Source organism: Peromyscus leucopus, chromosome 11 (assembly GCF_004664715.2).
Source record: "Peromyscus leucopus breed LL Stock chromosome 11, UCI_PerLeu_2.1, whole genome shotgun sequence".
In the NCBI taxonomy this organism is placed as follows: Eukaryota; Metazoa; Chordata; class Mammalia; order Rodentia; family Cricetidae; genus Peromyscus; species Peromyscus leucopus.
In genome coordinates this window covers 29,553,013-29,580,456 of record NC_051072.1, presented here as the reverse complement: position 1 = coordinate 29,580,456, position 27,444 = coordinate 29,553,013, and the positions used below count along the sequence as shown (strand labels likewise).

General features: G+C 40.7%; 2 protein-coding genes across 5 annotated transcripts in view; both read left to right on the top strand.

Annotated features, from left to right (window-relative positions):
* Paip1 (poly(A) binding protein interacting protein 1) overlaps positions 1-1,357 on the top strand; it is a 29,054-nt gene extending 27,697 nt beyond the window's left edge. For all 4 annotated transcript variants that reach the window (XM_028885385.2, XM_028885384.2, XM_028885382.2 and 1 more), the window contains exon 11: positions 203-1,357. In XM_028885385.2, coding sequence (XP_028741218.1) covers positions 203-296 — 94 coding nt within the window. In that variant the 3' untranslated portion in view covers positions 297-1,357. The remainder of the gene's footprint in view (positions 1-202) is intronic.
* A 7,800-nt stretch (positions 1,358-9,157) lies between these two features.
* Positions 9,158-26,493, top strand: C11H5orf34 (chromosome 11 C5orf34 homolog). The gene is made up of 12 exons (XM_028885388.2): positions 9,158-9,375; positions 9,496-9,585; positions 12,918-13,561; positions 16,008-16,106; positions 17,401-17,524; positions 18,333-18,424; positions 18,832-18,901; positions 19,582-19,737; positions 20,627-20,754; positions 22,557-22,652; positions 24,802-24,842; positions 26,074-26,493. Exons 1-12 carry the CDS (start codon positions 9,181-9,183, stop codon positions 26,265-26,267), a joined length of 1,929 nt encoding a protein of 642 aa, XP_028741221.1. The 5' UTR covers positions 9,158-9,180; the 3' UTR covers positions 26,268-26,493.
* Positions 26,494-27,444: the final 951 nt, after the last annotated feature.

Genomic DNA, 27,444 nt, shown 5'->3' with positions numbered 1-27,444 from the left:
CATTTCTGAAGTCATTTCATGTTCTAATTAAAGTTTATTAATAAGGTATAAACTTACATGTCAAGCCTTTTATTAACTTTTAAGTACACATATCTAAAACTATAACAGAATTCAGTCTAGGAAAGTGCAGCTTAACATCTCCAGACATTTCCACATTTGAGAAACAGTAAGGTTATATGAATCATTTTTGGCTTCTTTGCAGATACTTGGATGATATTGATGATGAAATGGACCCAGAGATTGAAGAAGCTTATGAAAAGTTTTGTTTGGAATCAGAGCGTAAGCGAAAACAGTAAAGTTAAATATGAGGCTGTCAGTTTGTTTTTTTTTTTTTTTTTTAAGTTTAGGTATGGTGATTTAGCAGAACACAGGAAAGCAAGAAACTATCAGACTTATACCAAATTAAGGATGTTGAGTTATGTTACTAATGTATGCAACTTTAATTTTGTTTAACACTACCTGCCAAAATAAACTTTATTCCCTGTAACTTAAAATGTGTATATATATATAATAGTTTTATTATGTACAGTTAATTCTACTGTTTTGGCTGCAATAAAATCGATTTTGAAATAAATAAAACGTTGAAAGAAAATTTTGCTAGCTGATTAGATGCTTATTGTTCAACATCTTCTTGAGGTAAAAAGTCTTAGCCTGGAAATACATATTACTGCAAAAATGTAGCATCCTTTTTTAGATATGATTATTACAGCTTTTATTTTAGTTTAACATTTCTCTATAAATTGAGTTTCAAATACTAATCACAATCATGAAAATCTTTAGCACCAAAGTCTTGGAGAATATAAACAACTTACTTACATATGTAGATGCTATTTGATATCAAGGGCTTTTAAACTGTCATTGAGGGGTGGGTGGGGTTTAGAACACCAGCTAAGGAGCCAAGACTTGATTGAGGATTTCTTCCAGTCGTTTGCTCTGTGTGTTTCACATGACTGACTTCATCACCTCCATCCTACAGCATTACTCTGCTCTCTTTATATGGCGTTCTCATTTTTATTTCAGAGCATGGGTTGCATTGACTTTTTACTAGAGAATTTTACTAGGTATTTGTCATTCAGGTTTTCATCTGCTTTATAATTTATATACCGTGAAATCACTTTTCTAATACTTTTAATATAATGTACCACCTCAGCCCTGTTGAAGTCATGTTTTTACCTAATGTCAAATCTTTTTCCAACTAACTAAAACTGAATGTCAAGGGTTGCTTGTAAATAATGCATGTAAATAGTTGTGTTAATAACTCATTGTTTCACATTTGGTACATCTGTGTCTGCTTACACAGTTTCCTCACTTCTGCTTGTGTGTTCAGTCGGATTAAAATTAGAATTTGAAAATAAAACCTAGTTTTGTTCTAACTTTTTGAAATGGTATTTTAAAGAATTTGTTAAGCTTGCTTACAGGAAATAAAGGTTTAAAAGTTAGAGAAATCGCTAAAAGATTGTAGATACTCAATACCAATAGAATAAGTGAATTCAATAACAAATGAACCTGGGAAATTAACAAATACATTAATTTCTAGAGTTGAATTTCTGGAATCTGTCACACCAGGACAGTCTGGGGTCTTGGAACATGATAGTTACAGCACATTACAGTTACAGGACAGATACCGAGAGAGAACTGGGCTGCACACATTTTAGACATCCTCTGGCCGCTGTGTCCAGTATTTGACCACTAGCCTCAGTGTCACCAGTTAACAGCTCAGTGTAACGATCAACAGAATCTACATGCACTGGTCTGGTGCTAGTTCATCTGCTTAGCATGCAGAAGGCCTAAGTCCGATCCTAGCAGTAGGAGTAAAAACCACCTTAGTAGTGAAAACTATGGACTGGTGATGGCTTGAGCAACTGGGGGCTGTGATCATTGGAGCCATCTTGGGGCTCTGAGGACTTAAGCTATGTCTAGACCCGAGTTGTTGACCAGAACATTGACATTTTACAGATGGCTTCTTCATTTTTCTTGGATCTCTCACCAGCATTTTGGCTAGATTCTGAGATGGGCATACCAAAACAGGAAGAAGCTGCATTAAGAAGACATGCCAGCAGTATTTATTTTCTTGGTTCTAAATTTGTAACTATATAATGAGTTGGTCCTGTGTCACATTGTCTTGTAGAATGCATGTCTTCACCACGAAGAGAGATAGAAATACAGTAGAAATAGAAATACAGTGCTTTCCAGTGAGCACAGGCACTGGGACCAGTCAATGTCAGTCCTGAGTTGTGACGACCAGGCAGTCAGGTTATCAACTCCTAGCTAGAAGGCAAGAACACACTCTATCTCAGTAGTCTGGGTTTGCCATAGTGATGGAGAATGTGTACTTTGGGGGAACCATAGAGCTTATCTACAAGAGGTCGCTAGAATTGAAAATCAGACTGGTCTTTGGTGGGTAATTCTGTAGGTATTCCACTAAATCTTACCTGCAGGGAGGACAGATGAGTGTAGATTTTTTTTTTCCTTATTAAAAACGAGGTTTGGCCATATTTAATGAGAGGAGGGTGTTTGGTAGAATTACGGAAAACCTGTTCTGGCCGGAAGTCAGCTGAAACAAAAAGGAAAAAGCCCCTTTCCTACCGGGTCCTGAGGGTGGGCACACACAGGGCAGCTGCCAAGCGAACACAGTCTTAGAGCAGCTTTACGGTGCCATTGTGACACTCACCTCGCAGGTGGAACCGTTGCTGTTCCCTGCTAGTCTGTGACTAGAGACCCAGTTCCTAAACTGCTCAAATTCTGCTGCTTATATTGCTGCACAAACAGTCTCTTCCCCAAAACTGGTCTCCCTTCCCTTAGGACTTCCTCAGAATCTTTCATCAGGGACTCAAATTTTAGTAAAGATGGCACATCCATCCCCTTGTGGAGGATACCTTTCCAATTTTGCCAACAGACAGGCTTGAGTCTGGTTGTCTGACTAGACTTGGACAGATGGAAGTAACTTAAGCTCATGTGTGCTGCTGCCCTGTTGTGTTGGTCTAGCAAAAATGAACCCTGTAAATGCAATATGGCATTCAGAAGTCATGCAACTAGAAGTCGTGGTCCTGGTGGATGGTGTGCCGTTGTGAATTCAGAGTCAACACTGTCCCTTAGACTGTGTACGGCTAGTGATTGTTGTGTTCCCTCAGTCCATTCTTTAATTGCTTCATTCCTCTAACTTTTCATTTCCCATTAAGTCAAATGTACACAAATATATCTGTATCCACTTTTCCTCTACAGGAAGCATCCTTCTAGATGTTCCTGCCTCTTTCGTGAATTCTGTTATTTAATAATTGGTGGGGTTTCTTATTTTTTGTTTTCTTTTAATCTGGCTTTTTTTTTTTTCCATGAGCTGTTTCCCATGCCTTTTTTTTTTTTTTTTTTTTTTTTTTTTTGGTTTTTTCGAGACAGGGTTTCTCTTTGTAGCTTTGTGCCTTTCCTGAAACTCACTCTGTAGACCAGGCTGGCCTCGAACTCACAGAGATCCGCCTGCCTCTGCCTCCCAGTGCTGGGATTAAAGGCGGGCGCCGCCGCCACCCAGCCCCCCATGCCATTCTTATCAAATAAAAAAATCTGGCGCTCTAATATTTCTTGTACCAGAGTCCTATTGTCAGTCTCAGGTGGCCCATATTTATCCATTTTCTTGCCTCCAATTTGTTCTTCAGATCATTATGTTTTCTTTCCTGCTATACGCAGTGATTCTCACTGAAATCACCAGTGACCCTGGCCCCTGCCTCACAAAACCTAATAGATTTTTGTTTCCACTTTCTCTCGGGCAATACTGACAACAAAATTAACACCTAGGCACCTAAGACACAATAATTTGCTGTCCCTCTTTGTGCTCTTCTACAATGCTTTTGTGGGCTTCTTTACCTGTTTCCTTTAAATTTTAAAAATTACTTTGTATGTGTGGGTGTTTTGTCTGGACCAGTGTATGCCTGGTACCCAGGGAGGCCGGAATAGGGTCTGATTCCCTGGAAGTGGAGTTACAGACAGTTGTGAGCCACCATGTGAGTGCTGGGAATTGAACTCTGGCCCTCTAGAAGAGCAGCCAGTGCTTTTAACCACTGAGCCATCTCTTAATTTTCTAATGTCACATTCTTTGTTTCATTGTTTTACATCTTCAATTAGCATGTAACAGCCATTGATCTCCAGGTGTGTATCTCCTGATTCCAGCCAAATCTTACAGTTTTCATCAAGTGAATTTAGAAAATTGAAGTCTAGCTCAAACTTTTCCTAAATTCTTTATAATTTCTGCAACTTTTCCACTTGCCCAAACCAGAAACTCGGGCAGTCTTGACGTCTTACTTTTTCTTAAGTCCCAGGTCTAGTAATTCCAAAGAATATAATTAATCTAAATAATTGCTGGAGCTGCTATCTCCTAGTGCTGAGGAACTACATTCTAGGGGTTATTTTCTCTCATTTGTTCAGAAGCCTTCTACTGAGCTCTTCACATCTATCCTTGCTGCCCACAATCCATTCTCCATCAGCAATTCCAGGAATCTTTCAGAGAGTCATGAAATCTCTTGTGGAAATTCCATTCAGGTCAAATATGGGAGGGGGTAAAGGCAGGGGTGGAAAACACTGTGCAATGTATAAAACATCGTCACAGGTCATTAAGAAATAAAATTGTTATCTGCCCAAGAATGTCTTTACATAAGATTGGGATCAATTTGCATATCAGTATTTCTTTTTCAAATGATGGTTAATTGAAGTTTTTCCCAGTCCCTTGATGCTATCTTTGCTTAAAGCTCTTAAACTAAACAAGTATACCTACTAAAACTTTCAGTAAATAGTTGCCTAGATATATTCTTAATACTTTAGAATCAAAAAATTCCCTCAAGTCTGGCTCCATCCATAGTGATCCGGCCCCAATGCTTCTGGCCTCCTTCCTCCCTAGTTATGTTCCAGCCCCTTTAAAGGAAATCATCCTTCCCTTGGACTGCTCCGAGTCTTTTAACACAGAGCCGTGACCTTTGCTTGTACTTAGCAAGCACCTATTTAAAACTCCAGATTTCGAGCTATGGTCACAGGGATTACGTCCCTATGGAGAGATTTGCCCACCTTTGCTCTAAGCTCATGGTCATACTGGAGGCTGTAAGGCAGTCCATGGAGGTCTGCTTTACTACCAAGAGGTGTCTGGATTGTGGACGCTTTGTCTACAATCTAAATGCCAGACTATTTCTGTTGGCAATAAGAGGAGGTAATGATCGGACTAGGGAGTGGAGGGGGGAGTAGAGGGCGGAAGCCAGGCGGTAGTGGGGCACACCATTAATCCCAGCATAGGCCAGCCTGGTCTACAGAGCAAGTTCCAAGATAGCCAGGGCTGCCGAGAGAAATCCTGCTCAAAAAACAAAAACAAAAAACCCTTCAGATTTCAGTGGAAATATTTTCTCGGTCTACTATATGCTCTCATAGGTTGCTGTGGGTTTTTTGTTTGTTTGTTTTTTAATCTTAGGAACACCCACAACTAATCAAATGATTATTTTGTCTTCCCAGTCACTCCAATCCCCATCCTGACTCCCAAAGTATTGGGTTAATCCGCCGCATCCATGGATGACGTAGTAGGCTTTCTGCACACGCCTAAAGGCAATAAAATAAGAATTAGAAGACAGTGTCTGGCACTTCTTAAAACAAGTAGTCTCTGCCTTCGATTACTTTTAAGAATGTAATCACTCCGTTAAAACTCGTCCTTGCGTTAGCGTTTGCCTGGTAGGGGAGAAGGGTGGTCCACACACCTAATTCCAAACGAACTTGAAAGCTTCCGCAGGGGTCTGGACACCCCAATAGGTGGAGACCAGAGTCCGACCCGGAAAAACCCGTCCTCTTCCGGTCCCGCCCTGTGCAGTGAAAGAGGCGGGACTTCCGGCCTCACTTCTTCCCCTGACGGCGCTCTCTCTTCGATGCGGGAAGTTCGAACGGCTTCCTCCCTCCTAGTTTTGTTTTGTTTGTTCCTTTTGGTCCTCCGGCTCGCCGCTGCTGCCCCAGCCGCCCGGACTTGAACCGGCGTCTCAATCCAAACACTTCTTGTGTCCATGTTCTTCCGCAGATGAGATTATTTTCTTTCATTGAGAAATACCACTCGGTAGTTAACATTTGCTGAAGTAACCCCGGAGAAGCAGTCGCAAGCGGTACGGTTCCTGCCATTTGGGCAACGTAGAGGTCAGTCAGAGGCCTTGATTGCTCTCTCGATGCGGAAAACAGCTTCGCAGCCCAGAACTGCCGGGTGAGTGTCCGAGGTTTGTCGGTGGACTTGATGAGGGCGAGGACCGGTCCCCGTCTCTTTCCCGGGGTAACTAGACACTGTATTTTGAAAGGCGAGGTTTCAACATGCAGAACAGACGAGTTTTCCAGTTCGTTGTACCATACGTAATGTGTTGAACGGTGAGAATGCAAACAGGAATAAAACAATGCAGAGGGGGCCAAAAAGATGGATTGGAACCAGATTATTGCGTCCTGTGGCAGCGCCAGGATCCCTTAAACACTACACTCTTTTGTGTATGCTTGTTATTTAAATAATAACTTCAGTAAAGTTGCTATATGGGAGGTGCAAAGGTAGTGATTCCATTCCCAGTCTGGTGTCAGAAAATAGAGTCTTTCAACTATGTGTCAGCACCTATTTTCTCTTAAAATACCAGATAGAGTATATGCAGGTGTGCGTGCATGCACATATATATATATATATATCTCCATCCTTTGGCATGGTATGTGTTTATTGACATCTAGCAAGTATGTAAACAGACATGTAAAGCGGTCAGTGCAGACTGACTTGTGAGAAGTTAACTGTGACAGGAATAGGAGAGAGAAGAAACAGGAGAAAGATCTTAGTTGTAGGAATTGAGAGATGAGCTTCCAACAAAAGGAGGTAAAGGACCCAATACAAGCAAGCTTTTAAAAAAAAAAAACAATAGAAAACTAGTTACAGGAGTGAAGCAGCGAGAAGTCAGAGGTGTCGTTAACTCGTATTGCAAACTCGAGGTAAGAAGAATTTAAACAGTCATTCTTTTATTCTCTGATGGAAGTATATTTGCCTATGACATCATTCTTTGTGAATAGGACAGGTGAGGTCCAGTCTGTTTGCGTTTCTATCCTGGTGGAAGAAAACAAAGGCAAATAATTTTGATATTGATAAAGCCTATGAGGACAAAAGGCGCGCCAGGATGTGTGGAGCACTTTTGCTTAGTTGTCAGCGTGGGGCCTCTGTGCAAGTGGTGTTTGTGTTGAGACGTTAATGCTGACAAAGAATGTGTCACGTGATAAGCCAAGGAGAAGACAAGCTGGACAGAACAGCGCAAAGATTTTGAGATGGAAAAAATACCTTGTTTCAAGAACATTTTTTAAAAAGCCAGTATTATTGAAGTGATCTGAACAAGGGAGTTAGGAGGTGACAGTTGGAGACCATGGTGGGCTAGACTGTGTGGCCTCTGCAGGCTCTAGGGTAAGAATATAGCTCTTGTTCAGCTGAAGAATGAAGTTAGGGGGTGTTACCGAAGGCTGCTTTTGGTGAGTCCGTTTATCTGTGGAACAAAGACATAGACGTCTATGCTGTTAACTAGCTGAACTCTCTGAAAGGAGTGAGTATTAAGAGTTAGCACATACTTAAACCTTTACTTACACCCAAACCCGCTCCACATAAAATGTTAGCCTCTATTGTGCAAAGCTTATTGCATATTTAAAAAACAAAAACAAAAGATGAGACTAAAAAGTAGCAAGTGTAATTAAGGTAAGGTCTTGAAGAATCTCTGATTTAGGTAACGTAAGAATGATTAAAGTCAAAACAGAAGAAGAGAAGCAACCCTTAGTAGCCCAAAGTGGGGTTGGAGGTAGGACAGAGGGAAGGGTGGAAGAGGGGACAATGTACAACTGTGACACAGACTGACTAGGTCCAGTAGACGGATGACTAAAGACACTGGGTGCATGAAGACATCGGTGCCCATGATGAAACGATGCCAGTGGAAAGGTAGAGGAGAAAGTTGGACTGGTAGAGTGAAGATTAGCAAGAGAATATTGGCAGTGGGGGGGTTTACTGTACTTTAGAGACTTATTGGTAGGAAATTGCCATAAACTTGGGAAGTATTACCTCTAAATAGTCTCTTGTTTTTGACCGATGAGACTTGATCACTTGACTAGAAGGAGATGATAATGCAGAAGGGGATGGGGTTTTGTGTTAGAAAAGAATTAACATTTCATCAGATTTATTGAGACCTTACAGGGTGGCTTTCATAGTGCTAGGCAGTCGTCGGGATTTTGTCACTTAAGCCCATGGCAGTCCTGTAACCCTCTCGCTTCACAAATGAACGAACATCCCTTGGCATCTGCCTAGCACATGGTGGAGTATCAGTGAAGCCCACCTCCCCTCTTCACCACACAGCTATGGAAAATGTAGTGAATGCAGTCATTTTGGAGGTAAGAAATAGACTTCAAGAAGTGAGGATGAGTTGAAGTCACTAAATAACTGCTTCCTTAATTTAATGCCAGACTAGGGAACAGTAAGTTGTGGCTTTTGTATTTCTTCAGTGGTCTTTTGCCTTAGGCTGAATAGTTACTTTTGGCCTGTCTTTTTTGCATGTGTTAAAACCAATTTTCTGTGTTATTTTATTTGTATTTATTGTTGTTGTTTGTATTATGATGTGTGAGAGCAGGCATGCGCATGCTCGCTACAACTTTGTTCTCGCTTTCCACAGTGAGTTTCAGCTCAATTCATCAGGCCTGCATGGCAAGCACTTCACATGCTGAACCATCATGCCTGCCCAAATTGCTACATTTTTCTTACCAAGTATAATTGGTTTGTCTGAAATGAGATCCTGGGCATATGATATACAAAAATTAAACCTGAGCAGTAAAACCACAAAACTTAGGACATTTGTGACTCTGTGGGCTGTCTTTTCCTCCCAGGTTTTTTTTTTTTTTTTTTTTTTTTTTTTTTTTTTTTTTTTTTTTTTTTTTTTTTAAGCAGTGAGTGAAGTCGTAGGGGTTTCTCAAAGCGTTTTGTGAAGGAAGTTCATTTTAGATAACCGAGGTATGACCGCCACTCTTCCACCAAGAGTGTACGCAGTGGCAGTGTGCTGCCCTTACGTTCTTAGGAAGTTCGGGTGTGCGGGTGTTTAGCTTGTGGAACTCGAGCATTGAAAAATGCCTGTGCTACTGTGTCTCCATCTCCTGTAGTCTGTCTGAAGTGTGGCATACCCAGGCGTAGAAATGGCCGCTGAAGTCCGAATGGTGCTTTATGAAGATGACTCGGTCCAAGTACAGTATGCCGATGGTTCCAGACTGCAGCTCTCTCCGTGTGGCTCAGAGTTTCTATTTGAAAAGGCACCTCCTCTTTCAACACATCCTTTAGAGCAACCAGAGAGAATTCGTCAACGGACACACTTTGTCATTAGTACCTACCGAGTAAGTAACATCCCCCAAATACTCTTTTTAATACAAAGAGGTTGCCGAAGCTGCTAGAATATAAAGGTAACTAGGACTCTGGGCTTTTGTCATCAAATAATTTTACATTTCTTTTTCTAGGAGCAACTGCAGCGAGCCCTAGATTTTCGAAACTCTTCAGCTACATGCCCTTTTTTATCTGAAAGCCTCACACCTCCTGAAAGAAAAAAGGTGATTTTTAAAACCACGATTTTATGAGTAATAGTTGAGTACAAGTTAATTGTAAACACTTGGTTTAGCACTGGGAAGCAGGCACATGCTATTGAATGCACAGGCCCATGTGCTTCACTAGAACATACATAGAAGTTACATATTTCAACTCCTTAACATTTTCTTGTACATATACACAATGGAGTACTACTCAGCAGAGAAAAACAATGAAAGCACGAAATTTGCAGGCAAATGGGTGGAACTAGAAAAAATCATCCTGAGTGAGGTAATCCAAACCCGGAAAGACAAGGCATGGTGTGTACTCACTCATAAGTGGATTCTAGATATAAAATAAAGAACAATCAGACTACAACCCATAGAGCCATGAAGGCTATATATATAGCATGGAGGTCCCTAGGACGACTGTGGCTTATAATAAATTTCGGTTTTACTCAATTATTGAAAAAAAATAGCCAATGAATGGAAACACATGAACTATGAACCAAAGGCTGAGGGCCCCCCAGCTGGACCAGGCCCTCTGAATAGGTGAGACAGTTGATTGGCTTGATCTGTTTGGGAGGCAACTAGGCAGTGGGACCAAGTCCTGTGCTCATTGCATGAGTTGGCTGTTTGAATCCTGGAGCTTATGCAGGGACACTTGGCTCAGTCTGGGAGGAAGGGACTGGACCTGCCTGGACTGAGTCTACCAAGTTGATCGCAGTCCTCAGGGGAGGCTTTGCCCTGGAGGAGGTGGGAATGGGGGGTGGGCTGGGGGTAAGGGGAGGGTGTGGGAGGGGGGAGAATAGGGGAACCCATGGCTGATATGTAGAACTGAATGATATTGTAAAATTAAAAAAAAAAAATTCTTTATGGCCAAGGATTATAGCACTTCGGATTGTGATTTTTTTTTTTTATTCTCCTATGTCTCGATATTGAGAAATTTCATAAACAAATTTTAAGGAAACTGTGGTTGTCCACGTGTAATAGGATGTGAGCCTGGCTTGCTCCTCCTGTGCTTCGATAAAACACTGACACAAAGCAGCTCGGGAGGAAAGGGTCTCTCTCAGCTGGTAGTTTTCAGTCCATCAGTCAGGGAAGCCCAGTAGGAGCTAAAGCAGGGACCCTGAGGAGCACGCTTCCTGGCTTGCTTTCTCTGGTTTGCTTAGCTACCTTTTTTTTATAATCCAGGCCCGCCTGCCCAGGGATGGTATTACCTACAGTGGGTTATGCTTTTCCACATGAATCAGCAACCAAGAAAATGCCCCACAGACATGTCCACAGCCCAGTATTGTGGAGGTATTCCTTCCTTGAGGTTCCATCTTTCTAGGTTACTCAAGTTTGTGACTAAAAAACAAACCTAACTAGTATAATTTGTAATTATGGATAAGTATAGAAATCTTACTCTTGTTAATAGTTTTTACTTTGAGGGGTAATGGTAAATTTCATTTATTAAGACTTGACTAGGAACTAAAACTAATCCTAAAAATATTTAAAGGCTGAGGCCAGAGGTTCACTTGGCCACCTAAATTTGAGACTAATGTGGACAATGTAGTTAGATCCTGTCTCCAACAAATGAAAACTTCACTGGTAACAGTGTGGCATGGGTATCTGCTGAGATTTCCTGAGTTACCAGCCCTTGTATAGACAGAAAACTCTTCAAAGGGTTTACCTGATTTTTCTGTGAAAATTTTCCAAGTGGGGAAGTTAGGACTTGAGCCTGATCTAAATGACTCTGGGCAGGAGGGAGTGAGCCCAGGACCTCCCACACGGCAGGCAGTGATTCCGTCACCACCACATGGGAGACAGTAAGTCCGTCACCACTGAGCCACACGTTCAGCCCAGCTGTGCTTGTTAATTGCTTTCTGCTACTTTCCAGTGCTCTTTCTCTTCCTCCTTGCTGAGTTCACAGTGTGCTATAGCTGTGTTAGTCGTCTTGTATCTGTGTACATCACTCCAAGAAAGTACCTGAGATGACAACTTAGAGGAGGATCGAGACAGTTTACTGTCGCAGAGGTCGTGGTTCGTGGTCATTTGACCTGTCACTGTGGACTTACGTTGAAGCAGAACATTATGGCGGGGAATGTAGGCTGAAACAGTGCCTAGCAACCAGGAAGCAGACAGAGTGAGAGACCTCCTTCCTCCAGCCAGGCCTTGTGTAGCCCATCCATCTGTGAACTCATGAATGGATTAATCCTTTGAGGAAGTTAGTGTCTTCATGATCCGGTCACCTCTCAGCAATACCACCAGCTGGAGACCACACCCTTAACACCTGCACCTTTGTGAAGGACACCTCATATCCAAGCCTTAGCAGGCAGAGACGCTATAAAATATTGTAAGCTGTAACTTATTCCACGGGGCCTTTTCCAGTGTCTTTTGAAGAACTGCGCCATTAAAATGGTGTTGTTTTCTCTGCTGCTGCAGTGTGGTCACAGGACAGTGGGCTTTCCTGACTGACTCTCCTTACATGGCTTAGCCGTCAGCCACGGCCCTAAGATGAGTATTCTCATAGGGGTGGCTCTGTAACAAGGCTTTCTTGACAACAGTTTTGTCAGTGTTCTGCCTGCATGTATACCTGCAGGCCAGAAGAGGGCACCACATCTCATTACAGATGGTTGTGAGCCACCATGTGGTTGCTGGGAATTGAACTCAGGACCTCTGGAAGAGCAGTAAGTGCTCTTAACCGCTGAGCCATCTCTCCAGCTCTACCTTTGAGTTTTTGAATTGTCCTAAATTATTTTTAAAGCCACCTGGAATTTCTTTTAGCTAATGTTGTGCTGGGTACCTTCTAGGACAGGAACTTCATGGTACTTTTTGATTCATCTGGTAGGTAATACAGCATTTCCCAAATGCTGTCGGGTAATTCCAGGACTACTTTAAAAAGTAATTCTCACCTTTCTCCTGTCTCATGTGACATTTTAAAGTACCGAATTTGTTTTCTCAATGACTTCTGCACTAGTTCCATACCATGTAAGCTCCTATTGCTTTTGTAGAGCACACCACAGCCCAGGTTCTCCTTCATGTGTAGAATGAGTGCTCTGTAAATCCAGCTCTCCCTAATTCATTGAACATTTTAAATCAAAGTAAGTTTAGCACTAACCTTTCCTCCTCCTCTCTCTCTCTCTCTCTCTCTCTCTCTCTCTCTCTCTCTCTCTCTCTCACACACACACACACACACACACACACACACGTATGTGTATATATATATGTGTGTGTGTGTTTAACTCCAGTTTTTATTTTCTAGGTAGTAAAAACTTTTTCTTATAAAATACTTTTAATATCAAAACTATGGGGAAAATGAACATTAACAGAAAATATCATGGGTTGTTTTTTTTTTTTTTCCTCTTTCAATTCAGCATATCTTCATTGATTTCTCGGAAGTAAAATGGCCCAGTGTTGATAGAGATGACAGCATCACATATTCGGAGAGTGGCGCTGTGAAGATAACATCACTCGATGGACACGCATACCTGTGCCTACCCAGATCTCAGCATGAATTTACAGTGCATTTTTTGTGTAAAGTGAGCCAGAAGCCAGACTTGCCTGTAATACTCTCTGAAACAAGTAATCAGGTCCCAAAAGATAAACGAGTTGGAAAGACGAGCAAAATCTGCACACGTGCAAGTTTATCAGGACAAGGATTACAGAATAAAGAAAACGAACTTCATGGCCAGATCTTGAAATCTAAGGCCTCAGCGAACCTGTGTTGTGTGGATGGAACCGAGGGGCAGGAGGAGCTGCCTTCCTCAAGCACAAGGCACAGATGTGTCTACGCCTGGGTGAAGCAGTGCTGGTCTGTCGCCGCCTGTCCAGAGCCGTGGAAATACCCTTTGTCTTTAGCCCTTGGTTTTTATAACAAAGTTAGTGTTGTGTCTAAAACTGATGCAGGTTTCCCTGCAAGTGGAACTGTAACCTCTGACACTCCAGAAGAAAGCAGAGAAGAGGTTTCTGTCCTTCCCAGGGCCTTGTTACTCAGCTGCCCTGCCCCACACACGCACAGGTAAAGCAAGAGTGGCATGTTGCTCAGAAAGATTTGGGGAGAACCCGTCCTTACCTAAGCAGAACTTTCTAGACCATCTGATACTATTCTGGTTGGTTGGTTGGTTTTGGTTTTGGTTTTTTGAGACAAGGTCTCACTATGTCACCTTGGCTGGCCTTAGAACTCTAGGTAGGCCTCTAACTCATAGAAACCTTTCTCCTCTGCCTCCCAGAAGTGCTGGGATTAAAGGCATGAGCCACCACACCCAGCCACATCTGTTACTATTCTTAATCTCATTTGATTGACTAAAATCTTTGGTTTTAAAGAATAGTATTCATAGTAATGTAGGGTGCCTAATGAAGGTAACTGTCCCTAAAAGGATTATTATACAGAAAAGCAGTAGCTGCTCAGGGCTCTGTGGGGAAAGCCTAGAGGAGAGTCTATGGCTGGTCACTGGAGCCCATGACCCCACAGGCTAGACCATGGACCTGCCCCTCACCCCACAAGCTAGATAGACCATGGATCTGTTCATGACCCCACAGACATGGCCATGGACCTGCTCATGACCCTACAGGTTAGGCCATGGACCTGACAGAGTTTTGATTATGGCTTCTTTCTTTGCTATTAACCCCAAAATTTACCTGTTTGTTGTTTGTTTGTTTGTTTTGTTTTTGTTTTTGTTTTTTGTTTTTTTGAGACAGGGTTTCTATGTGTAGCTTTGTGCCTTTCCTGGATCTCGCTCTGTAGACCAGGCTGGCCTCGAACTCACAGAGATCTGCCTGGCTCTGCCTCCCAAGTGCTGGGATTAAAGGCGTGCATCACCACCGCCCGGCAATTTACCTGTTTTTTTTTTTTTGTTGTTTTTTTTGTTTTGTTTTGTTTTTTTTTTTTTGTTTGTTTTTTTTTTTTTGTTTTTTGAGACAGGGTTTCTCTGTGTAGCTTTGCGCCTTTCCTGGAACTCGCTTTGGAGACCAGGCTGGCCTCGAACTCACAGAGATCCGCCTGCTCTGCCTCCCGAGTGCTGGGATTAAAGGCGTGCGCCACCACCGCCCGGCAATTTACCTGTTTTTTACTTAACTGACTTTAAGTATGTTCCTTTTTCTTTCTTTCTTTCTTTTTTAAGTTTTCTTTTTTTTTAATTTATTTACTTTAATGTGCATTGGTATTTTTGCCATAGTGTTGGATCCCATTTTTGCATATGGGTGCTGGGAATTGAACTCAGGACCTCTGGAAGAGCAGTCAGTGCTCTTAACATCTGAGCCATCTCTCCAGCCCAAGTATGTCCTTTTTCAAACGGGTTCAGTATATGGAGACCTCTCCATGGCTAGGTCAAGAACCTACTTTCATTCAAGGATGAATAATAGTTAAAAATTCGCAAAATGAACTTTGTATAAGTATTACAGTAAATTTATCTTTTTTTGTAAACAAACATTTATAAAGTACTTATGTGAGACATTGTTCTATTTTATTCATTTGGTGTAGTAACCCCATTACAAGAATTACTGTGATCCTTTTGTAGAGGAACTTAAGATCCAGAAATGATAAAGAACTCAGCAAGTTACATCGGTAACACTTGTAGAATTGAAATTTCACCCGAGGTCTTCTCTGAATACACATTTTTACTTAAAACAAAATCTAGGAATAGCTTTTTGGCTTGCCCTAATTATCTAGTTAAAACTGGAAATCTGGAATTCTAAATATGTATCAGAAGAGGTTTTATGCTTCTAAATGAAGTGTTTCTTTGACTGGATTTAGGGTGAAATCTATTTCCTTAACATGACGTGGCAGGTTTTCCGTGATCTGGTCCCTCTGTCTCTGTAGTCCTCACTCTGCCATCACGAGTCTCCTCACAGTTACTTAGTGCTCCCTCGGGCTCTTCTTCCGACTGCCCCTGCCCTTGCTCTCTGCTGCAGCAGGAGCATCGCCCTCCTCGCCACCACCGCTTTTCCTCGTCTCAACTCGAGCCTTACGAGGTTCCTTGGAGTGGTTTCTCAAAGTCTGTTGGTAAAAAAGTCAAAGGCCTTATTCATGCCATGGCACTCACTGCCTCCCTCTATTTAGACTTGGTGATTACTGTTTTACTACACTGCCAGATGGGAAGTGTCCACTGGGAACAGAAACATTAAATTCTCAGTGCGTAGAGCATGATGCCTGGCCTACTGAAGATATTTCAGTAAAGATCTGTTGTTTGAATTCAGGTTACATTTTAAAGATTAGCAAAAATTTAAATGTATGTCATACTGAGATCATTATTGAAGTTACCGAGAATTACTGAAAAGATACATGGCAATGCAAGACTTTCTCTAGTGCACATTTATACACACACACACACACACACACACACACACACACACACAATATAGTTAGTTTGGCAAGGAATAAGCATTATGGTGGCACTGTTTTGTTGACTTTTAATGGCAATTATTTTGAACAACCAGAATTAATACTCATATTTTATTCTTCACAGGTGGAACTTCTGTGAATCACTTTTACAGAGACAGTCCGATGAAGAGTATTCCTATCCTGAGCTGGTGAAGGTGGTGTGGTACAAGGGTATTACATACAGGTAAGGCTCCTGTGGTGTGGTACAATGGTATGACATACAGGTAAGGCTCCTGTGGTGTGGTATAAGGATATGACATACAGGTAAGGCTCCTGCATTGCACTGAGAATTTTGTTTGTTTGTTTCTTAACTCAAAGTGGGAATGAGACTATTTTTGCAAACCAGTTCTTATAAAAACACACAGTTTTGTTGTGTCAACTGGGCTCTTGTATTTTGTCTTTATAGGTTACAAAACTAATTTTATTAGTATGCACAGAGGCCTTATGACTCAAATTAACCATGTTTATAAGACTTACATGGCAGCTCCGATACCACTGAGAGTCAGTCTTGCTGGTGAATGGATGTTTATAGCAGGGCTTAGGATCTCCTTCTGGACATAAGAAGGTCTAGTTGTGTTACTTAGTGAACATGGAATCAGCCTAAGGGTGATTCAGTCAAAGGAAATCATTCCTTACGGGGCTCTGTGTGTACACTGCTCCACTGAATTTTCCCTTCCCCACCACAGAGTAACTGTCTAGTGACTGGAATACAGTGTGGCCAGCTGCATCTTCACATCCATGAATAATAGTAGAAAAGCATACCTGATGCTTGCCCTTTTCTGTATGAAGACCCACCCGCTTCTGACAGCATTAGCTTTAAGTTGCATTTATTTTTTACTGGGGATGGCAACACGTGTGTGCTATAGCATGCATGTAGAGGTCAGAGGACAACCTGCTGGTGTCAATTCTCTTCCACCACATGGGTCCAGGGATTGAACTCAGGACATCAGGCTTGGCAGAAAGTGCCTTTACCTCCTGAGCCCTCTTGATGTCCCAGACAACATAAAAGATACATCTGTTCCAATAAAAGTAATTTTTATGCAGTATATACTGGACACTTTGATTATATCTGGCTGCTACATGTGTAATACGTTTTACACAGATAATTAATCTTATCCATCAGGTACTGATTATATTTGTTATATATACCAATTATATTTGTTGAATGAACTTATTTTCAGAACCTAGAAATGTAGTATTCAACTTCTATGCATAGACAATGCTTTGATGACTCTATGTATCAGTCTCTATGGTTGGCACTGGGGATATGAAGACAGGATTCTCTGAATTCTGGAAGCTCTGAGTTTAGCTGTTGAAATAAACATATAAGGCACTTTTGTGTGTTCTGTTTCTCTTTGGTTCAGAATTACCCTTGTCTCTGTTTTTGTTTGTTGTTTGGGGTTTTATTGTTGTCTTAATGAGTGCTTTCATGGATGTATTAGTCTTAATTTAAAAAAAAATCATTTTCGCTACTTTAGGCTTACCCATAAAAATGAAAACTCGATAGAGATTTATCCTGGAGATGGATCAGTTTTCAAGTCAGAAGGAGCTTATTTTGGTAACTATTTTACATATTATCCGAGTCAAGAAGAATCAGAAAAGGTAAGCTAACTATGAAAATTCAAAAGTTTTTATAAAAAGTTATTTCTAAAGTCATTATATATATATGAGAAATTTGCCGTTTTATGTAACATTACTTTCCACCCCTCACCATAAAAAATTAATATAATCTTACTGTCAGCATTGATACCTGATGAATTATCAATCACTTTATTTTATAGTAGTCACGCCCACCGTTATCCATTAACACCCTAAACAGTTTGTTTAAATCAGAAGCTAAATTTCTTTTCATAGAATTTGTCACTAGAAAATGCTAAGCCCAGAGCATTACTTTTGAGTCATCCTACCACTTTTAATTAGTATTTACAAAGTCAAAAGCATCTATTGGGGGCTAGGTAGATGGTTCTGTGGGTAAGAGGATAAGCTGCTGGGCTCAGTTCTCTTCCACCACATGGGTCCAGGGATTGAACTTGGCATCAGGCTTGGCAGCAAGTGCCTTTACCTGCTGAGCCCTCTTGATGGTCCCCGACAACATAGATCAAAGATAACATCTGTTCCAATAAAAGTAAACATAAGCATGAGGACCTGAGTTGAGATCCCCAGGACCCACATAAAATGTGGACACAGTAGCATGCATCTCCCCCTACCTCCACCAGAAAGGCATCATAAAAATATCATTAAAATATGTAGGTTTTATGGGCTTAGAGTATTAAAACATTTGCTTGCTTTGTTGGTATTATATAAGTACTTAAAGGAAAAAATAGTTTTTTTTATTAAGTAATAGTATGAAGTAATAAAGACCAGATTTATTATTGAGATTTTTGTTGTTGTTGTTGCTTTACACTTTCAGAGAGAAGAGAAAACTTATTCCATAAATAACCTTCCTCCAGACAGACCAGGAAGTCTCTTCTCTGTACGTTCTTTGATTAAACAGGCAGCCAGGTGAGTCCGTGATGTTCAACTGAGCAGAAAAATCATGCATCTGATTTTTTGTGTTTTCCTTGATGTGTTTTTCCTGGTTAAGGTTAGAATTCAGTGGGTACAGTGGAAATATGTGTCTTTGCTACAAATCTGTCAAGTCTTCTGGTCTCATAATTTAAAAAGTAATCCATGTTATTACAAGAGTGTTTTGGCTTCAAAGTTGAAGTCTGGATAAACCTCCATGCAGGGAGCGAGTCGGTGCTGAGAGGTTCTGAAGTGCTGTTTCTCTGGACAGGTGTAGATCCCTAGGGTTGCTTTAATAAGAACGCTTGAAAAGGTGGGAGCTGGCCTCCCACAGAGCAGGGGTTTGAAAATAGAGAAAATGTCATTGTTGGCAAACATTTAGGGAATGTTTTTCATGTTCACAGAATTCTTCAACATTGTGCCAAGACAAGGCTTTCACTGAGCCACAACTATCACGCCTGCTGCTGGAAAACGGTATGCTGAGAGCAGGGCTGTTAGTTGCTCGGATTCATTCTTGTACATTCAAACTGCTTTCATCTAAGTCATGTGAGAGATTCTTTGTAACATTCAAATTTGTGCATTCAAGAGAATACCTACCTTGAGCCAGGTGTGGTGGTACAGACCTTCAATCCTATCACTCGGGAGGCAGAAGCAGGCAGATCTCTACCTCATCTACAGAATGAGTTCCAGAACAGCCAGGGCTACACAGAGAAACCCTGTCTAAGTTAGAGTTTCTATTGCTGTGGTGAAAGACCATAACCAAAAGCAACTTGGGGAGAAAAAGATTTGTTGTATGTAATCCCCCATCCCCATCATTTTGGGATTAAACCTGGCTCAGAGCATGCCAGTCACACACTCTTATCACAAAGCTATACTAGCCGGTTTTTATTTTGTAAACGTAGATGCTGTTATAATCCACAGTTTTTGCCTGTCTAAAGTTCATAGCAGGATGGTAGCTTACAGAGATATTAGAAGTCCATCTTCTTAGGTAGACAGTTTCGGGTGTGTAACTCTTGAAAAGTTAAAATATGGATAAGAGTTCTGTAGCACTCAACTTCTGAGGAAGAATCTTGAGTTGCTTCAGGGTTCATTAATAATTATTTAATCTTTTTCACAGAAAACTGCCTTGTGCTATCTTATTTACTTGGTTTTAGGTACCTGGAATAAATGTTAACAATACCCTGCCCATGCTTCTGAAAGAGTCACTCATACCCAGTGTGGGGAGATTTCTTGCCTACTCTGATGACAAAGTTCACGCTGTCTTTTTAGATGGCGTCACTCTAACGCTGAATTGGAATTTCAGCTCCTCTGCTGGAAAAAAGACCAGTGAGTATACCTAAGATTGGTTCTCAAGCTTCCTAAGAAACTTTAATACAGTTCTTCATGCTGTACTGACTTCCCAACTGTAAAATACTTCTGTTGCTACTTCCTAACTGTAGTTTTGCTGCTGTTATTTGAAATGAAGGAGATCTGATATGGGACACCTGTGGGAGTTGTAACCCACAGGCTGAGAACTGCTGTGTAACACTGAAATCCTCTCGTTATGCTCAGTAAAATCTGTTACAGCGTTTGTGATTGTCACATAGGAGATACCATTCTAATCTTAGATACTTGTGTATGTTATAGATTATTACTCTCAGGACAAACATTATCTCCTCAAATATTTATCATTATCCGTAACTATAGTCTGATATCTACAGTGAAATATATCCTGATTGGTTACTTAGCTACAGAAAGCAGTACTACTCTAATCCAATTATTGTGTTGTTGGGTTTTTTATGTGTATGTGTGTGCACCTGTATTTGTGTATGTGCACCATGTGCATGCAGGAGCTCTTGGGATCAAAAGAGGGCATCTGAGTCCCTGGAATTGGAGTCATGGGCAATTGTGAGCCATCATTTGGGTGCTAGAGACCAAACTTTGTAAATATAAAATCTGTCAGGAGGCTTTGTTGATCTCAGTGAATTTCCTAGCAACAATCAGAGGCGTCTAACAGATAGTCACATTATGTATCTAGAGAAGCACAGCGCAGCAAGGATTGGCATTTGTATTCTCTGATGGTCATCTGTGGGGATGACCTATACCCACAACCCTTAAAATGCATTCTTTCCATTCTCAAGATAAGTTGATAATGATTCATCCACTCCTTCATTTTTTTTTTTTCTAAAGACGTTGCTAAGTTTTAGTTTTTAGTTTTAGAATGATAAAACTTGCCTCTTCTTTTTGCTTAAGATAAATCAAGGTCTCAACTTGGGTTGGTGCAGATTAACTTTTCCTGATGGACAGGATCAGTTCATTCAAATTGAGCATCCTGGAACATATGAAAGGTATGGAAAAGCAATTTTATTTTCATGTTTTAACTAATAGAGTGTAAATATAACTTAAATGTTACATGTATTTTTAGTTTTTCCAGATTTCAGAGTTATCAATTACACTAAAATTTAACACAATGAAATATATCAAGTCAGCTTTAAACATTTGTTTGCATCCAACTGATTTTTCAAAATAATAGGTTTCTAACATGTCTGACTTGCTGTGAAGAGTATAGTCAGTTGTGTTAGCCAGCTTTAATGAAATGGAAAGAAAGGTAGTTTACAAATGACTGTAAATGACAAAAATTGTATGTACTTCTGTGAAGTGTAAAAAGCATTAAAACCAGCTGATGGATGTTTGTAAATGGGAGGATGCTTGAACTTAGTTTTTAGGAATATCACCTTTCTGTTAATGTAGCTCACTGTCAGCTGTAGTGGCTCTACCTGTGGTAGTTCTGACAGCGGCTTTGCCTGTCAGTACCCACAGAACTGCTTACTTAGCATCTTGAATTTACTTTTCTGTTGAGTGGTCTTGTTTTGGTCTAAATGCTCCAACATTCAATTGCTATTTTAAACGTTTTCTCTCAAAAAGATAGTACCTTTGGTAAATGATTTGTTCTATCCCATTACTTCTGTAACTGAAGTTTTCCTGTGCCTGCTTGGCTACCGTGACCCTGTAGCTGCTCAGACCCAAGTAAACATACAGAGGCTTATATTATTTACAAACTGTATGGCCATTAGCTCAGGCTTATTACTGACTAGCTCTTACACTTAAATTAACCCATAATTCTTGTTTAGGCACATGGCTTGGCACCTTTTCTCAGTTCTGCCTTGTCATCTTTCTTCCTCTGTGTCTGGCTGGTGACTCCTGACTCAGCCTTCCTGTTCCCAGAATTCACCTCTCTGTTTATTCCACCTATACTATACTTCCTGCCTGGCTACTGGCCAATTAGTGTTTTATTTATCAACCAAATCAGAGCAACATATTCACAGCATACAGAGTGATATCCACAGCACACTTCAGATTTCAATTTATTAAATTTGTTTTTGATACTCATTAAGTTACATTTCATCATATGCATGTATATAAATTTATTTCTTTATGCATGTGTATGCTTCAGTGGGCATTTCTTACATAGACTATGTAAAGATACATGACAAGCTTAAGGAATTTCACTTTACTTTGAAAAACTAAAAAGAAAGAGTTACACATTTAAATTTGAGCTTTAAATGAAGTGTAAGTATTCCTTTCTTATTTTGATTTAGATGTTTACTTTTTTTTTTTTTTTTTTTTCTCTGTGTAGCTTTGGAGTGTCTGGAATCTCTGTAACCAGCTGCTCGAACTCACAGAGATCCACCTGCTTCTGCTTCCCGAGTGCTGGGATTAAAGATGTCACCACATCACAGTTTTTTTTTTATTAACAAAATCTTTACATGACCTCACTTAAAATTTTTCTTTATCCTTTTTTTTTCCAAACTGTCTTACTGATTTTTTTTTTCATTTCTTATGTATTTATTGCAAATATACAAATTCAAGCTGGGCGTATAGCTAGGTAGTATAGATTTCCTCAGCATAGACAAGGACCTGAGTTCCATCCCCAGCACACAAGGGGGGAAACAAATCAATAAAGAACTTAAAACAAGGTGTGGTGGCACACCCTGTAATTCAACATGTGTCATAAGATCAGAGTTAGCTACAGAGTCGGTTAGAATCAAAGTGGGTTTTTTTTTTTTACTTTAATTCATTTTTTATTGCACAAATTAATTATACAAATTAGTGGGTTTCCCTATCAAATATTTTTGATGTATTCTTTCAGATACGTGACATCAGTGACATCATGGTGCAGAAGACTGACCCAGACTAGTCCAAGTCAGTTGCCCGAACATCTGTCACCTGTTCTCAACGAAAATTGGTATTTATATTTTTTGTAAACTTAATCTGTGAACAAGAGCCATTTTTTTTTTTTTTTTTTTTTTTTTTTTTTTTTTTTTTTTTCGAGACAGGTTTTCTGCGTATTTTGCGCCTTTCTGAGCTCACTTGTAGCCAGGCTGCTCGAACTCACAGAGATCCGCTGCTCTGCTCCGAGTGCTGGGATTAAAGGCGTGCGCCACCACCGCCCGGCTGAACAAGAGCCATTTAATACTTAAAAATTAGTATCAAGGCGTGAATAAGAATGACCCCCATAGGTTCGTATATTTGAACGCATCATCACCAGGGAATGGCACTGTTTGAAAGGATTGTGAGGATTAGGAGGTGTGGCCTTGTTGGAGGAAGTGTGTCACTAGGGGATGGGCCTCTGTGTCCGGATCAGGATGTAGCTCTCCGCTACTGCTCCAGTGCCTGCCTGCTGCTGTGCCCCCTGACATGATGGCAGTGGACTAAGCCTCTGGAACAGTGAGCAAGCCCCAGTTAAACGCTTTCTTTTTAAGCGTTGCCTTGGTCATGGTGCCTCTTCACAGCAGTAGGACACTGACTAAGACACAAGGGCTCTCAAGGTGGCTCAGTGGGTAAGGGCTTGCTGCTTAGCCTGATGACCTGAGTTCAGTCCTCAGAATCCCATGTCAAGCCAGAATTGTCCTCTGACCATCTATACACACAGCGAATAAATAGTGTGAAAAACAATATTTTTAAGTAGCAAATGGAAAACTTTGAAGCTTTTTGGCCAAGAAAACCTTTTGTTTTAAGCATATTTAACTCTTAAAATGTTTTTCAAAGTATAAGCTTGAAAAGAACTTCCTTCTAAAAAAAATTACTTTTTAAACCTGATATATAGAAAACTGCATTGAAAATTTATATCAAAATGAGTGGCTCTTTATGTATGATAAATTAAAAATGTTGTGGAAATTTTAGTATTATTAAAGGAAATATAATACTGAATAACATAAGCTTTTTTTAAAAACTGACTTTTAAATAATTTCTGTTGTATTTAATTCTTGTCTGAAATTAATTAGCATATTAGAAAGTAAAGCAGGTAATTTAGTTCCTCGGGAGACTAGGCCAGGGCTCCACAGGAGCGTTCCCGGGGACGTCAGACTGACTGGAGAAGGAACTCAGCAACTGAGAGCAACTGGCTGCTCTTTCAAAGGACACAGGTTCCATTCCAGCACACTCACGGCAGTTCACAGCCCTCTTTAACTCCTGTTCCAGGGGATCTGACATCCTCTTCTGGCCTCCATGGGCACCAGGTACACACGGTGCACAGATTTACATGCAGGCAAAACACACATACGCATAAAATAAAATTCAGAAAAGGATCTTTGGCCTGCGGAGACAGTGAGAAGACAGTTTTCAGGAACAGATAGTACTTGATAGGATATATTATAGGTTTTGGTGAATTAAGAGGCTCTTATAATAAATAAGGACTTTCACATGATTATAAAACTGATCACTAACCACTGCTCAAGTAATAACTGGTTTTGTTTTTATTAAATGCCTTGTTTACATAAAAACTGAAAGAGGGTTACTGTTGACATACTAAAAAATGAAGCTGGAAGCCAGGTAGTAATGGCGCATGCCTTTAATCCCAGCGCTCATGAGGCAGAGGCAAATGGATGTCTGTGAGTTTAAGGCCAGCCTGGTCTACAGAGTGAGTTCCAGGCCAACCAAGGGCAACATACAAAAAAACAAAAGTGAAAGTGCAGTTGGTGACAGCAGCTGTGGGTGACAGCAGCTGTGGGTGACAGCAGTGAGGACCAGCTCTGACCCCCAAGACATCCCCCCTCCCCCCGTCCTCTGTCTTGTCAGAGTGTAGTTTGAAGGAAGAAATCACACAATAACCAGCTCTCTAAATTGTATTTCAGTTCTTTTTCTACCTTGCCATTGTTAGCTTATTGATTCAACTTCTTAGTAACTTGAATTGTTTTTAGACAGTGTCCTCATTAGTTTTTCAGGTAGTTGTAGTGTTTGTATAGTATTCTGACTCGGTGGGGAAGCAAGATAGACCATCCACAGGAGGGGCCCTGCTGGAGTTCTGTGGTCACCTCCTACCTTTTGTCCTCCCGTCATCTCCTGTCATATGTGGTAAGAACTCATGTTCCAGTGTCACCCTTTACCTTTCGTAGGTCTGTTGCCTCTGAGCTTGAGAAAATACAGAAATTTAACTGTATCCTTTTAATAAAGAGAATGTATTATCCTACGGAAGTATTCCATTTCAGTCTGGGCCTAATATGATGACTGTACTGTACTGTATGACTGTTAATCCATACATACATGTTACTGAGTTTTGCTCAGTCATCGATATCTGAGATAGTTTCTTGTCATGGAATATTGTGTTATTGTTTGTACTTTTTTGTTTGAGTTGGGTAAAGAATGATGAACTAGGATTAAGATCTCTTTTGGAGACACTTTCTCTTCTATAATTATCTAAATTATAGCTGTTAAAAATGTGTCTGTAACTTTTATTATGAACCCTTTGATTCATCTGAATTTGTTTTCTCTTCATTTTTCTGTAATCTTGCTGTTGTGCGACTTTTCCTGGGGAGATATGATCCAACATTTATTCACCCCGTGTAGATGACCAACAACAGACCAAAGAGGCAACTTTGCCCGAGTCCAGCACAGTGAACTAATGAGTTTACTCGGATTACTTACAGGAGTGTGGTTGTAGGGTCTTTGCAGAAGCCTGATTACTCAAAGGGAGCTACCCCGTGAAAGCCCAGGATGACTAGCAGCTCAGGAAAACTGCATCCCTGGAGTTCCCTGCACAACTTACCAGTTGTTTACCTGGTCACAGTCTCCTCTCCCCAACAGCTGTCCCTGTGTAGACATCCTTGGCAAGGGACTTGTGAATTGTGTAACTTTTGGGAGCTTCTTGAGCCTTGTAAGATCCATACACTTCCTGGGCAGTGTATATTTTATCTACTTCCGAGTCCTGTGAGGCTTCCTCCTCCCCCAGGAGGAGCTGTTTTGGTTGGGAGGAAATAGTTATACTGTCTTACTCAAATAATAAACTAGTTTTGTAAGAGAAAGCAAATTTCCTTTTACTCTAGATTTTTGTTAATTAAAAAATGTACTACATTGTTTATAATCCTATCATCCTACTTTTTCCCTTTTTATTCTCTTAACAAATGTAGGTTAAGAAGTGTTACTGAGATTTTCTTTTCTCTCCTACTGAAACCTCCATCCAAACACACATAACTCTCCACTTCCGTACACTGTGACTGGTTTCCTCATCTGTACAGTGTGGACTCCATAAAATCTGAAGTCCCAACGCGATCGTGAATTCAGTAGATAGTTGCAACTGAGAAATATTTTCATACCTGAAGCCAGATTTTCTGAAAATCAAATTATATAATGACAAATGTGGGGGGAAGCTCCTTAACTAAGTAATTCAGGGCTCCTGGAAAACAGTGGTGTCCTCCACTTGACTTCTAACAAGAAAAACGAACAGTGTTCTGATGACTGTGCACCAGGCTCTTCAGAAACCTTGCTAGAAGCAACTAATAAAGAGAGTGTATCGGTAGCATTGAAAAGAACTTCTGAAATCCTTCAGGATATTGACTATATCTTGTCAAACTCTAGAAAGTGAAGAATGGAATTATTACAACACTAAATCTTAAGGATGTTTCAAATTCCTAGTATGAAATTGCTAGTAACCCAAGGAACTATAAATGTTACTTCTGCAGAACGTGCAGAACTGCTTTAACTTTGATTGTATTTTACCTAACTTGTAAATTTTAGTGGGTGTGTCTGTATGTATATATCGGTATATATACATTTTTAAAATAAAGAACTATTTTGAGGGTTTTGAACTATTTCATTTTTTACATCGGCTGTATAAAAAAAGTTGTATGTTTCGCCATTTTCAAAATTGTAATGTTAATTTTCAGTTTTCTTTTTTAACGTGCAGAATTGTACATTTGGCCATTTGCTATTTAATCTCTCCTGGAGAACTAACGTAGCAGATTTTCTTCTTTCTCGTCCCAGTTCTTGTCTCACCACAGACAATGGAAGGTAAGAGAAACACAGATGTTATTCCAAGGAGAGTGACAGCTAAGATTTGATAGGGAAACCTCTCAGCAGCCACAGGCTGCCATGCAAGAGCACGCGAGGGCTGAGGGCAAGCCTGCTGAGGAAGAACAGGAGCACGTTTGCAGAGTGGGCAATGGCCAGCAAAAGGCGGATGGATGCTGGGGAGGCTGTGGGGCTCAGAAGCGGGCTCTGATTGGCTGGGTGTGTAGTGAAATGGAGTAAGAAGGTAAGGCTCAATTAGGGAGAGCCTGCTGCCACACCCGAAAGAGTTCTCAGTTAAGCTGGTGGCCCCATCTCCCCCCCCCCCCCCCCCCCCCCCCCACCCCCCACTGTGAGAGCGGTGCTGAGGAAGCAGGCTGTCTGGAGGACCCACCCCACTGTTGTTACGTAAATGTATGGATATGTATATACACATGCATCCCTAAATAAACACAGCCTGCTCAGTCTGAACTTGCATGTGTGCTTCCAGGGCTGACATGGGTTTGGATAAACAGTTGGTGTGCTCATCCCCAGGGAAGACTTAGTTCTCCTGCTCTCAGCGTCCCTTAATTGCCTGTAATTCTTTATGTAGGGTTGAGACCCCTCAGGCTTTCCAGGAATTTGAAAGAGAGCAAGAAGGTATATAAGAGAGGGGCTTGGAAGGAGGAAAGGGAATGATGCATTATCTCAAAAAAAAAAAAAAAAAAAAAGTAACTTTGAAAAAAAAAACATATCCAGGGGGTTTTGAGCCTACT

Coding starts and splice junctions, on each gene's coding strand:
- C11H5orf34 (XM_028885388.2), top strand. CDS start 9,181: ATGGCCGCTGAAGTCCGAATGGTGCTTTATGAAGATGACTCGGTCCAA. Junction 20,755..22,556: donor CATCCTGGAACATATGAAAG/GTATGGAAAAGC, acceptor GTATTCTTTCAG/ATACGTGACATCAGTGACAT. Junction 22,653..24,801: donor CCTGTTCTCAACGAAAATTG/GTATTTATATTT, acceptor TACCTTTCGTAG/GTCTGTTGCCTCTGAGCTTG.